The sequence below is a fragment of the Pleurotus ostreatus genome (genome assembly GCF_014466165.1).
Source record: "Pleurotus ostreatus strain PC9 chromosome Unknown scaffold_6, whole genome shotgun sequence".
NCBI lineage: Eukaryota > Fungi > Basidiomycota > Agaricomycetes > Agaricales > Pleurotaceae > Pleurotus > Pleurotus ostreatus.
Window position 1 is genome coordinate 764,865 of NW_023503161.1, and position 12,351 is coordinate 777,215.

The 12,351-nt window shown below is 49.7% G+C and overlaps 4 protein-coding genes across 4 annotated transcripts; 1 reads left to right on the top strand and 3 right to left on the bottom strand.

Annotated features, from left to right (window-relative positions):
* Window positions 1-145: 145 nt before the first annotated feature.
* ATP10 (Mitochondrial ATPase complex subunit atp10) lies at window positions 146-1,155 on the bottom strand (the record flags this gene model as incomplete). Its single annotated transcript, XM_036778007.1, has 4 exons — window positions 146-532; window positions 580-702; window positions 753-852; window positions 902-1,155. The coding sequence occupies 4 exons, from the start codon at window positions 1,153-1,155 to the stop codon at window positions 146-148; spliced, it is 864 nt and encodes a 287-aa protein (XP_036629435.1).
* Window positions 1,156-1,437: 282 nt separating this feature from the next.
* On the top strand, window positions 1,438-2,035 carry HTA1_2 (histone H2A; the record flags this gene model as incomplete). The annotated part of the gene is made up of 4 exons (XM_036778008.1): window positions 1,438-1,630; window positions 1,685-1,814; window positions 1,864-1,950; window positions 2,005-2,035. 4 exons carry the CDS (start codon window positions 1,438-1,440, stop codon window positions 2,033-2,035), a joined length of 441 nt encoding a protein of 146 aa, XP_036629436.1.
* A 224-nt stretch (window positions 2,036-2,259) lies between these two features.
* On the bottom strand, window positions 2,260-4,898 carry PC9H_008499 (uncharacterized protein; the record flags this gene model as incomplete). Its single annotated transcript, XM_036778009.1, has 4 exons — window positions 2,260-4,061; window positions 4,114-4,390; window positions 4,442-4,837; window positions 4,890-4,898. The coding sequence occupies 4 exons, from the start codon at window positions 4,896-4,898 to the stop codon at window positions 2,260-2,262; spliced, it is 2,484 nt and encodes an 827-aa protein (XP_036629437.1).
* Window positions 4,899-5,309: 411 nt separating this feature from the next.
* Window positions 5,310-7,139, bottom strand: PC9H_008500 (uncharacterized protein; the record flags this gene model as incomplete). The annotated part of the gene is made up of 11 exons (XM_036778010.1): window positions 5,310-5,559; window positions 5,612-5,658; window positions 5,708-5,751; window positions 5,804-6,025; window positions 6,082-6,225; window positions 6,283-6,361; window positions 6,413-6,516; window positions 6,569-6,581; window positions 6,638-6,697; window positions 6,751-6,795; window positions 6,849-7,139. 11 exons carry the CDS (start codon window positions 7,137-7,139, stop codon window positions 5,310-5,312), a joined length of 1,299 nt encoding a protein of 432 aa, XP_036629438.1.
* Between the last annotated feature and the right edge of the window lie 5,212 nt (window positions 7,140-12,351).

Sequence of the window (12,351 nt, forward strand, 5' to 3'; positions counted from 1 at the left end):
CCACGTCAGAAATAAGCGCAAACACGCCGTTGCACACCATGTACAAACAGCTCAACCCACGAGACAGGGGACTCAGAAATTAATTAACAGTTGCACAGGATGCGTAGCTAGCGCAGCAGGCGTCAAAAAATATATCGTGTATCATCTACGTGCGAGGGCGTGTCCCCGGAGGCTTCAGCTTGTCTAACCGCTTTATCAGGACACCAGTACACGTCTCTAGCGCTTGTGTTTCCTCGAGCATCGCATCCGCGCACCCTCCCCACCGTATCTTGAGGTTTTCATCAATCAAATACACATAGCCAACTTTGCTGTTCGTCATGCCTATGGCATCCCGAACGTATTCCATATTTTGGCTGGAAACCAGGTAATATGGATGTAATTCCGGAGGAATCGTACTGCGAAGAGATTTCGTGAAGAGATTGACAAGGATGGACTTGAGAAGGTTCTCCTGTAAATTGACTTGAACATATTGGAACAATGGGTGGGTTCCATAATGTTCGTAAGTAGGATCTACGAATCCCTTCGCGTGTATCTGGTAACGAGTTGAGTTTACAACAAATGGAAGGGGGACAATCGAACCTCAGAGATCTTGGTTCCGAGCATTGCTAGAACTGTTATTCGGCCCGCACACATGGTAGTCGTGTTCACGGCCTTTTTGCCAACCAGAGGCTTCCCGGAGATATTCGGGAGGTATAGCGCTTTCTGGAGCACGGAATGAGATCCTACGGAGAAGTAAAGAGCAACATACGCACATCTTCGCGAATTAAGGTCTGTGGGGCTATCCACGTCTTCCCACCATGTCGCCGAGTGTTGTTCAGGTCATCGAAGTAGCCTTTCGCGGCTTCCTTGATGCTGGGACGCTGTCAGTTCAATAGCGTGTCGTTAGGCAAAGCAACCGTACATATGTCTCCTTTCTTCTATTATCGCATCTTGGTTCATATATTCCTGGAGCTTCTCTGTCCGTGTTTTAGTACTCGTCCTTGGGCGCTGGACCACGCCAAGCGGACGATTCAGTAGAGGCAGGGGGTCATCTTCAGTCGTTGGTGAAGGTTTTGTCTTCACTGCATTTGCGCTGCTACTGCCCCATACGGCACTCAGATGAAATGAACGACGCGAGCAGCGCAGAGATGGCGCGCAAGAGCGGAGGAGGGACATGATTTTCCATTCCGTTGCCGAAATTGTGGCGCGTGACTGACTAGCAGTGCCGTGAGAATTCAGCATTGGCCACGTGATCTACTATATAAGGACGCGATGAGCCAGGCCAATACCACACTCGTTCGTTGAACTCCCTCCACCACCACCATCACCAAACGCATTGTAAATTTCTCGCGTCTCTTACTGTACAAACATGGTGCGCATCTTCTTGTCAGTTCTGTAAAACCCTCAATTTACCCGTTTCCCCCCTCAGAGCGGAAAGGGTATGCAGCTGTCTAAGCTATGTCTTGTGGCTACCTTACTGAAGAGTATCGAACAGGCAAAGCCGGAAAATCTACCAGCGGGGGCAAAGCTGGCACCGATACCAAATCACAATCCCGCTCTGCGAAAGCCGGTCTCCAATTCCCCGTCGGTCGTGTTCACCGTCTCCTGAAGAAGGGCAACTACGCCCAGCGTGTGGGTGCAGGAGCCCCTGGTACGCGATATGACTCATTCTTCATCAACGCAACAATCTGACGAATGCGAACAGTTTACCTCGCTGCTGTTCTGGAATACCTCGCCGCCGAGATTCTCGAGTTGGCCGGAAATGCCGCCCGCGATAACAAGAAGCAACGTATTGTCCCCCGTCACTTGCAACTCGCTATCCGAAACGACGAAGAGTATGTATTGAGACCATGTAACACGCAGCCCAACTGACCAGATCTTTAGACTCAACAAACTCTTAGGCGATGTTATCATCTCCCAGGGTGGTGTTGTACCATTCATCAACCCGGAGTTGTTGCCATCCAAGTCCAAGTAAGCAAATTCCCCCATTTTTCTGTGGCCAGTGAACCTATTACACCCCAACAGTAAGGGCAAGAAGGACGGCGACGATGTTTAAGATGTCCTCAATTCTCTCATTTTCTCCCGTTGGATGCCATGCTCCATCAATACTTTACTATCACCTTTTTGTATACTTGTATAGCCTCGGTGTTTTCTTCACCGTTCTGTCGGTCTCCAATGTAGACTATCTTACGTCGCAGTCAAATTTGAACATAGTGAACGTCGAAATACGAGGGACATAAACAGCAACACGTTAGTCCTGATACAGAAGACTGAAACACATCACTTCTTTCTGCGGGTCGTTGTCCGAGGTTTACTTCGGCGAGCCCCATCATCCTCAGACGGCGTATGAGCAGCTGAAATCCTAGTCGAGCGTCTTCTTGTTCGTGCCCCTTCGTCATCCCCCAAGTCCGAAACAGACAGAGATGAGCGCGACCGTCTCGACCTTCTGGTATGGCTCGTCTTCTCCGACTGCGAAGGTAGAGGGGCGACATTGTCGTCCTCCTCACGCTGCGCTGTGTTATTATGTGCGTCATCGTCGCTATCCTCTTCGTCCATGAGCGAACCAGGCAGGCTACGCCCAAGATCAGAAGGCTTGCTTTCCCGAATCGCCTTACTCGCACGAGTCGACTTCGTGGACCTATCCTTGCTTGTATCGGCCGGCCGTCGTGAACGAGAAGGTTTGGCCTCGCTGGTGATACTAGCCCGCGTAGACCGCGCCTTGGCTTTCGGCAGACCAAGATGCTGTCGCTGCACCTCGGCTTTCAGCTTCAACAGCTCTTCCTCTCGGTTGAAGGGCTCTTCGTCCTCCGCATCGTCAGAGTCGTCTTTATGGCTAACTTGACGCCCGATTTCAAAGTGGCCTGGAGGCGCCGGCGTCGCCGAGTGCTCTGATGGTCTTCGGGACTGTTCGACGTTCTTCTGCTCTCTTTGTGCCGGTGGCCTGTTCCCGAAGACGGAATAGCTTAACTCTTCCACCGGGGACCCAGGCTCATCTTCCTCATTTTGTCCCCCTTCATCTTCTGCAGGTCGTTCTTCATCACCCACACTCTCGGCATCATTGCTTGCTACCTCATCCATCGCCGCATCTGCTTCGGCACCCGAGCTGTTCTGCACGTGCTGTCGCGGTGTACGTGAACTTGAGTCCTCCGCGACCAAGCTCCTCAGGGGAGGATTATAGAACGCGTTCCTCACACTACTAGCTGGTGTAAACTGGGTTAGAAGTTTCGAAGATTGGGAGTTGTTGAGGGTAGATGATAGTCGTTGGTTGGAGCCAGTGGATAGTCGCGCAGATCCTGTGGGGAACGATAATCGTGGCCGAGACGCGGAGCTGAGCGGCGAGGCACTTGTGACGGGCACTGGCGGGAAGCTGACCCGAGGTTGCCTGCCGGACAGTGATCCCAGAAGAGCAGATTCGCCAAGAGGTTTTGTTTTAGAGGACGAATCCACGATTGAGGATGCACGTAGAGGTGTAGAGGTGCTGGCTGCGAGGGGGCGCGAAAGAGAAGATATCGAGTCGAATAGACCTCCATGACTTTTCCTAGCGGCAGTCTTTGTAGTTGAGCCACTGCTCTTCGGGTACGCTGGAAGGGGGACGTGGATCTCTTCCCAGGACATGCTTAGGTCCGCATCAGGCGCGTTGTTAGTGCGTTGAGTACCTCCATTCATGAGGTTTGTAGTACCACCGTTACCAGGCGGACCATCCATCTCGGCGTCCAAGAGGTTGCGTTCAGCAGGCGTAAGCGTCAAGTACACTTCGCGCATCATGCGGTTTCGCTCCTGGATACGTGTCTGTATCAAGGATGCATCGTCATCTCGTATAGAGGTCGGGCCTGCTGCTGAATTGGCTGTGAATTCCTTGTCTAATTTGATGGCGTCCGTGTAACGCCCGCATTGTATCAGTCGCGTACAAATGAGATCTTGTAGGACGATCTGTGAGAGGCGGCTCAACGTAGGTAGTTGGGACAGATATGACTGCTGGCGTCCCCCAGACGCCGGCGACGCGATGGAAAGTAGTAGCTTTTCTTCGAAGGGGGAGATGGGAAAGGCGAGAAGCTGCGCCAGGGCAGACATCTTTGGGATAGCTAGGATACTTTCAGCGACACTGGTTCGATATGGAATAACGGAAGGACTCACGCATGAGGCACCATCCTACAAAATTTCTGAATAGTCGTTCCCTTGTTAAATCAGTCTCGCCAAACGTTCGCTGGTGCTGCCATGCTTCTAGGAAACTCGATTCTGCCAATGCGTTGGCGTAAAGGTCAATATCATCTGGCTCGGTGAGGATAGGTTTCGCCGTCCGCACGTATTTGAGGATAAGCGGTGAGGCATTGGGCGACGTGGAAATGGCGTGAAGGATTTTGGAGACAAAGTCGCGATTAATCCGCGGATCCGATAGTATGGAAACGGCACGCTTTCAAGACATCACTTGAGGCCTGTGGATTATACAAGGCGCTGAACTCACCGGAATGTCTACGCCCGCATCTAGGTACCAATACGCATCCGACAACACCACAAATTGAGGGGGAATGCACCTGTCCTCGCTGAACCTGGCTTCACGCCCGTCGGAATGCCACTTGAGCAGCCAGTAAATCAAACACTCCTTCTTCAGGGTGTCGTAGTTCGATGTTTCAATAACCCCGAGCAGCCGCTCAAGACCAGAGACGTTGTGAGGTGGAAATAGTGTGTCTGGGTTCTTTACGCCCCCGGCAGAGAGAAGGAGGTCGAATATGAAAACATCGTTGAGCTGGGCGCGTCGTCGTTCGATGTCTTGAGGTCGCGTTCCGCGCCAAGGAAATGTATGTGGCGAGGTCTCGAAATACGAGAGTATTGGGGTCAGTCGGGGCACTATAGCTGGGTCCTACACTCCGCTGAGCCTCTTCTCTTCCTTGAAGCCGTCAATTTTGACTCACCACTTCCATTGGATTTTGCTAGAGAAGCGACACACACCGAAACCAATGAACGTTGTTTTTTGAACGCCGTATACCACGTGGACATAGGAGTACAATGATTGCATACCACAACCACGAAAAACATTTCATTTTCATAGCGAACGGTGAAACTGCATTGAGTTTGACGTTTTCAAACCGTCCGAAAAGCTTGGGGTCATTCGAAACGAAATACATAATTCCATTTTTACTTCTATACTGACCACTAAATCGTTGTGATCCTGTTTCTTTGGCAGTGCCAGGCCTTGACTGACATTTCAGTCTTCTCGCCTCTGAGTCCTGGGTACCAGCGTCCATAGAATAATCATCAAGACCATCATAGCAACCAGCCTTGCAAGGTATCATATTAGCACCGTCTAGCCGAGAAACTTGCAATTGACCGGCTTACAAGGGTTGCAAGCTTTGTATCCCGTATTTGGATGCCAGCGCACCAGTCATAAATGGTATGACTGCAGAGCCTGCCTGCCCAAACCCGGCAATCCACCCGATGGACCCAGTCAGCAGCCATCGAGGAATGATGCGCCCAGCGTGGTTCATCGCAATCGGGTAAAATGGGCCGAGCAGGACACCGACTAGCGATACGGCGACCGCGCCCCCAATTAGCGAGGGGACCAGCCATACGATTAGCTCGAGGCTAGGTATAGAATATACTGAGCACGAGCACGAGCAGAAGTGGAGCCACCTACCCGACCGCGAGGAACGTGTATAGATATAAGACACGCCGCTCTCCGATCTAGTTGTCCGTAGTTAGTAGCGTCCGGTTTCGCGACGTTGCTGCTTACCTTCTTGTTGACCCAGAGTAGGGCAACGCGACCGACTGTGAGACCTGTTCCAAGTTAGTGTGAATAGACAATTGATTCAGGCGACGGTAGTATTACCGCCAAAGAATCCAGATGATATATATCCTGACGAAGGACCTCCATGCCTCACATCAATAATGAAGGTGACGATCCATCCACCGATGGTAACTTCGACCCCCACATAGACGAGGATAAAGAAGGCCAAGAAATGCACAGTTTTCTGGGTCAGGATCTGCCGGAACTTGCTGTGCTCGCTACTGTCCTTCTCACCGAGCGGCTGGCCCATCGCGGTTAAACATTCTGCGATAATGCGACGTGAGTGACACAGATTGTGGTATCGGCAGGAAGGAGTGTACCGTCTTGCCCTTTGAACCGGAAGACCATGGCTAAGGTGACGGCGTTGGACAAGGCAATCCCAAGGGAGACCAAGTAATGGAATGACCACCTGTCTATCTGCGCGAATTGAGTTGCCACAAGGGGGGCCGCGAAAGCCCCCAAACCTGAAGCAGCAAGAAATCGTAAGGCATTCGTGCACGGTGCTGACGCAGTCAACCCACCGTAGGTAGCGTGCAAGATTCCCATCTTCGTCTCGGCGTTCTCTTTAATGGACGCGACATATCCATTGGCTTGAGCATCCTTGAGATCGCGTCATTCAACGGTTTGCTATGACGTGGAAGCGATGTTTACCTGCATCGCGATGCCAGCCCCGTTGATAACATAGGCGATAACGAACACAGGGAACGGTAACGCAGGTGCTTGAAGAGCGTACGCGATTACCTGCAAAATAGATCCTGCGCAATGTCAACAACACGACGGCCTGAGAAGTCCGAATGGTTTGATCACCTAGCACAATGACCTAACATGTTCGACAGTAATGAGAGTCAGGCGTATACAATGAAAGGAGGACCCAACCTTGCCGAAGCCAAGTTTATCAGATAGAGGGACATTCAGCAGTGCGCCGCCGATAAAGCCCTAGCATAATAATATTATGGACTCCGGTAACCTAGTGGAAGGAAATTACTGACCACACAAGCAAAGACAAAAATCAGCGAGACGACTGCAAAGCCGACCTGTTTTGCGCTTCAGATCATCGTAATCAACGGGAAGAACCGTCTGCACCGACATCATAGACTTCCCGAATTCTTGGAAGTAAAGGTCCGGTAGTCCCATCGTTCCAGCCTGCCATGAATAAGCACCAGCACAGAGTCGCAAACTGCACGCGGGCTGTCATGGCTTGTTTCTTGGGCGACGTCTGCACATTTTCCTGGAGGTCTTCTGTCGTCGGCTGGGCCGTTGACTGAGAAGAGTCTCCGTGATCATGTAGCCGCCTCGGAAGTGATTCTACCTCGTGGACAGATTCAGAGACAGACTTCGAGATCGTCTCAATCTCCCTCAGCTCGATGGTTTGACTCATGGTGGTGGTGCTTAGGGAAGCTAGTGAGTCGTGAGTGAAAAAACACGTCGGCTCGATATATAAGTACGAGACTGCGGGAAAATCTCGGATAAATCCCCACAGATTGATACCATTTGTCAGCGCCTTGGCACAATGACTTCGCTTGACTCTGTTCGACTCTTCTAAACGCCAGTCCAGAAGGAACTTGAAGTGTGGCCGTATCAAAGCACTCGCCCATATCAACGGACATTAGGCGGAAACCAAGAATAAATTTACAGTAGCATCAAAGGTGGGATTATGGTACGAAATCGATAGGAAGGAGTACCACATACATGTGCAAGCTGGCCGACTGGTAAATTTCAGAGCCTTTTGAGGTTGATCAGCATCCGTGTTGCTGTAACCGAGGTGATAGAGAACCCATATCCAAACGTTATAAACGTCTCTAGGCCCTGTCAGTAAGAACATAGTCAGAGAAATACAGCCTCAGAGTGATGTGGACTTGCAGGAAGTTTGATTAATGCTATAGTCAGGGCGAGATATATGGTCAAGATACTGTCAAATCAAATATATCAGCATCAATCACGAGAGTGGCTTTGAGTAAGCCTACATCAGGAAATACAGAATGGAGTCCCGCATGAGCACATGCAGAAGAGTTGATCTTCTGTAGCCAGCAATCCTTTGGGTTCTGATATAGGTTATCCCGCGGACGAGCACCAAAATGAGGGCAGATGTGTCAAAGGCTACCGCCGGAATGCTAGGGAATATGAGCCCTGGTAAAAGTCTCGAAACAATATACGTACAGTCCCATGTAGAGGTGAGACACAGAGCCGCGGATTGCCTCACAAACGACGATGTTCGAGAAAGGTAAGGCAGTCCGCAACAACTCTGGAGATAGCATGACACAAACATACAACTCTGCGGCTGTTGATCCAAGAAGCAACATGGCTAAGAACCAGGCGATCCACTTTTCTCGATTGTAAAGCCCATACACCCTGAAGCCCAATATCGAGTGAACTGGTATAATCAACGAAAGGCCTTGTATAGATGCAGTATAAGCACAAGAACGTGGAGAAGCAAGTTGAAACTTACATGAAAGTGTGACCAGGTTGTGTACCCATACTTGACCTTGAAAATGAACGGTTCGACCTGAGGGTACTCAAGAATATGTACCAAACTTACAGCTTGGTACACCAAATATGCGAGCATGATTAATTTAATGGCAACGGATCGCTGGGGATGAAACACGTACAACTGCGGAAACAAACGGATTAATCAGCGAAAGGACGAGAGACATAGCCGTGGACCTACTTGCTTAGGTAGGCTTGAAGGTATAAACACCCCTGCACAACGACGGAGAAACGGTACTAAATACGAAGCAGTGTCCCAAGCTCATGGGATATACGCACCCATTGTATGAACCACTTGCCAACCGATGGCTTGATAGCGATTCTGGTGGTAGGATTAGCCATTTGCTAGTGTTATGAAGACGCAACATGCTAGCTCACCACAAAGAACAGCACCCGTGGATATGACCACTTTCCAGCCTACAAATGCTCAGTAAATCGTAGGGGGCTATACAGGCGATGCACAAACCCAGAACAGTTCAACCTTTATTGTATCAGTGTTGTGAACGCGGATAAATTGACCGGGCCCTACCTCGTCAGGCAAGGTGATGATATAATCCCATATAAGGACAGTAAATGATGAAACTAAACAAGCAAACATATAGTCAGTACATTGAAAAGGTTAAGCAGCCTGTGTAGACATTTACTAACGGTGTACATATTGTGTAGTGTAGTATTGTCGATGGCCAGTGACAATCCGGTCCATGATGGAGAGGGAAGACATGTTGGCGATGCGAGGGAGCTTGGGCTTGAATACTTCGAGCTCGAGTACTCATATATAGTACAGAGCCAGAACCGATGGAGAATTGAAGTAGCCCAGCAACTAACATAATGGAAGACAGGGCTTTAGAAGCGACCCACCAATGCATCACGGCAGGATTATGTAGTCGCTGCTTTGTTTGCGTTGTCGTTGCTCGTAGGTGTTGTTGTGAGCATGTGTCACAATGCACTTCTTTCTATTTCAGCGTGTAAGCGGTGCAACATGCTGTATGAAAATCTCACTGAGAGCGAAACTAAATCAAGGCTTAATCGCTTCGGCGGCCGGTGTCCTGTGCCTGTAATCTACGAGATTAGCTGACCCACATCCATCGCAAGGTATCCTCGAGAGTTCCAGAGATCGCGAGGTATGGAGTTCCTAGGCAAGCCACTTGATACCACCTCAGTAATCCGGGGATAGAGCTGAACTCGCGCAGCCAATAGTAAGTGATTGTCGGTGGTTGGCCAGATGCTGTTGGGCCGAGTATTGAGCACGCTTTTCGACTCTTCCATTACTTCGTCCCTGGCGGCTCTAGACTCATGAGTCAAGAAAACAGTCGTGATTGGTAGGATTCCCCCAGGTTTCCGCCGATGAGCGCGTTGTGAGCGCGGGTTCATTGTGTTGGATCATCATGCGGCTCTAGTCCCAGTGGTCTCAATGGCATGGTTTCTGATATTGGGAAGGGTGACTATGACGCGATACATTGCCGCTGGGAGCTAGCGGGGAGACGCGCGTTGGCCCTTGGGCGCGTCCTTCCACTGAAATGGCGGACGGCACAAACACGACCATACAGGGCGCGTGGTCCAAATGGGGAAGACCATCATCAGTTAGTTTGTGACCCGCCTCTATGAACTCGCCGCTTCTTCAAGCGAGGCCTTCATACACAAGTCAGCCATTGGCATACTCCATAGCGCTCAGGTAAATTGAACCTGCATGTCACAAACCCCTCTACATTCTCTTGAAGGGTATATCTCAGCTGGAGGCTTCTGTCGCCTTTACCCCGGTAAGTGCATTTGCACAAGGCCTTCGCCTGCCTCTTCCAAACACCAAAGGGCCAGACTCAATGTGCGGCTGCACCAAAAGCGCACCATCTGATTGACGCGAAGCCACCTGAAACGATGGCTCTTTACAACAGCGTATAAATATGCAAGACGAAAACACAGATCGGAATCACCAAGAAGGGACAGACAATCACTACAGCATGGCGCGACTCAACTGATGAAGTCAAAGCTTCTTGAGGTTAATCAACATGCGTGAGGCTGTCACTGAGACAATAGAGAATCCGTATCCGAATGTTATAAATGCCTCTACACCCTATTGATGCGAGTTCAGCAGTCAACGAACAGTACAAGAGTAACTCAGACTAACCGGGAGTTTGATCCAGGATATAGCCAGACCGATGTACACAACCAAAATGCTGTCGGATTCATCGATGTGAATCAGTAAAAAAAATCGACTACTCAACGCATCTATACGTACACCAGGAAATACAGGGTTGAGTCCCGCGTGAGTAAACGGACGATGTTTGATCCCTTGAAATCAGCATTTTTTTGGGTTCCGAGGTGGGATATACCCCGTAAAAGCACTAAAAGAAACACTGGGATATCAAAGGCTATAGCGGGAATGCTGAGAGACATTGATGAATATGGGTTTCCGTTGAGAGTTTGTGACGTATACATACAGGCCAAGGTATAGATAGGACACCGCACCGGAATTAGGCTGACACAAGACGATGTTCGAGAACGGCAACACAATCCGTGTCATTCCTGGGGATAGCTTGATCACAACATATAACTCTCCGGCCATCGAGGCGAGGAACAATACAGCCAAGAATCCTACAATCCACTTTGCGTTATTGTAGAGTCCGTAGACACGGAGAAACAGTATCAGTTGAATGGGTATAATCATTGCAAGTGCTTATGATCACAATGTAAGAATAAGGGCGGGACGAAGTAGCTTAAAGCTTACCCGAGGATGTGACGACGTTGTGGACCCATACTTGGCCTTGGAACAGTTTGAATCAATGAGCATGGATATGTTGACGATTCACACTTACAGCTGGGTGCGCCAGATAAACATATCTAGTTAGTAAAAGGGCAACAGGTCTAGGCATGGCAAGCTGCGCACAACTGTTGATCCAACCGAAATAATCAGCGGGGGGAGGGGGGCAGGAATGCGTTGACGGACCCACTTTTTGAGGTTTTGAAGACATCAAGACCCCTACGCAATGAAATGAAGTGAACCTGCAACGACTACGCCATGTTCCCAATTAACCATACGACGTACCGATAGCATGGAATAATTGCCAGCCAATTACTTGGTATCGATTCTGGGTGGTACATTTAGCCGATTGTGACCATGGTGAGGATACCAAAGACTTGCTGACCATCAAAAACAGGACTTGGGCATAGGACCATTTGCCAGTCTGGGACCAGACGCTCGGTGAATTGAAGGGGGTTGTTGAAGTGATCCACAAACCCAGAATAGTTCAATCTTTGCGACCACAACATGAAGGTTAAACTGAGGAGAGGAAAATATTTAAGGCACACCTCATCAGGCAAGGTGACAAGATAGTCGCATACAAGGAAAGTCACCGACGAAACTACGTAGAGAAGTGAATATGTGGTAAGTACATACATTCTAAGGGTTGTAGCACTGACGGTGTACATATTGGGTTGCATAGTATCGTTGATAACCAGTCACAATCTGGTCCATGATGGGAGGCATAGTGAGGATGAAAGAAAGGTTATGAAACCCTCTGAGCTCACGTACTTAATATATGCCACAATGCGGACCCAAACATCATGGAGTTGCGGTGTTGCGGCGACTAACATAACAGAGGAACACGTCTCAGCACCGACCAAGGAATGCATTATGACGGCTCACCTGCGGCCACCACTAACAGAGTTTCCTACATTGATCGCAGGCGTCAACGGTTTTGTGTTGTAGTGTCGTTGTCGCAGCGCCCTCCCATCCATAAGCAAGTAAACAAATGCGGTGCACATCTGAACACAATTCCTATGCTCACCGAGAGCAAATAACGAAAGCGTCACTTTTGTTCCTTTCGAAACTGTCGATTGGCCCTTTTCGGCTGCAGTGATGACTTTGTCCAATTACAGGCTGAAATCGTGGGGTTTTCAGTTGTGCCAGGCGTAGCTCTATTGCTACGACCACTCGCTTGTCTGTGTCCTCAATTATTGGGAATTGGTGGGACATTGAGGCATATTTCGAAGCTGTATTTGTTGTTGTCAGGGAACAAACACTAGACGCGACCAAGACAAATCCAGACCATGGTGGGACGCACACACAACTTTCTTTCCTAGAAGGCCACCTTGTGCCGCGCTAGTAAAAA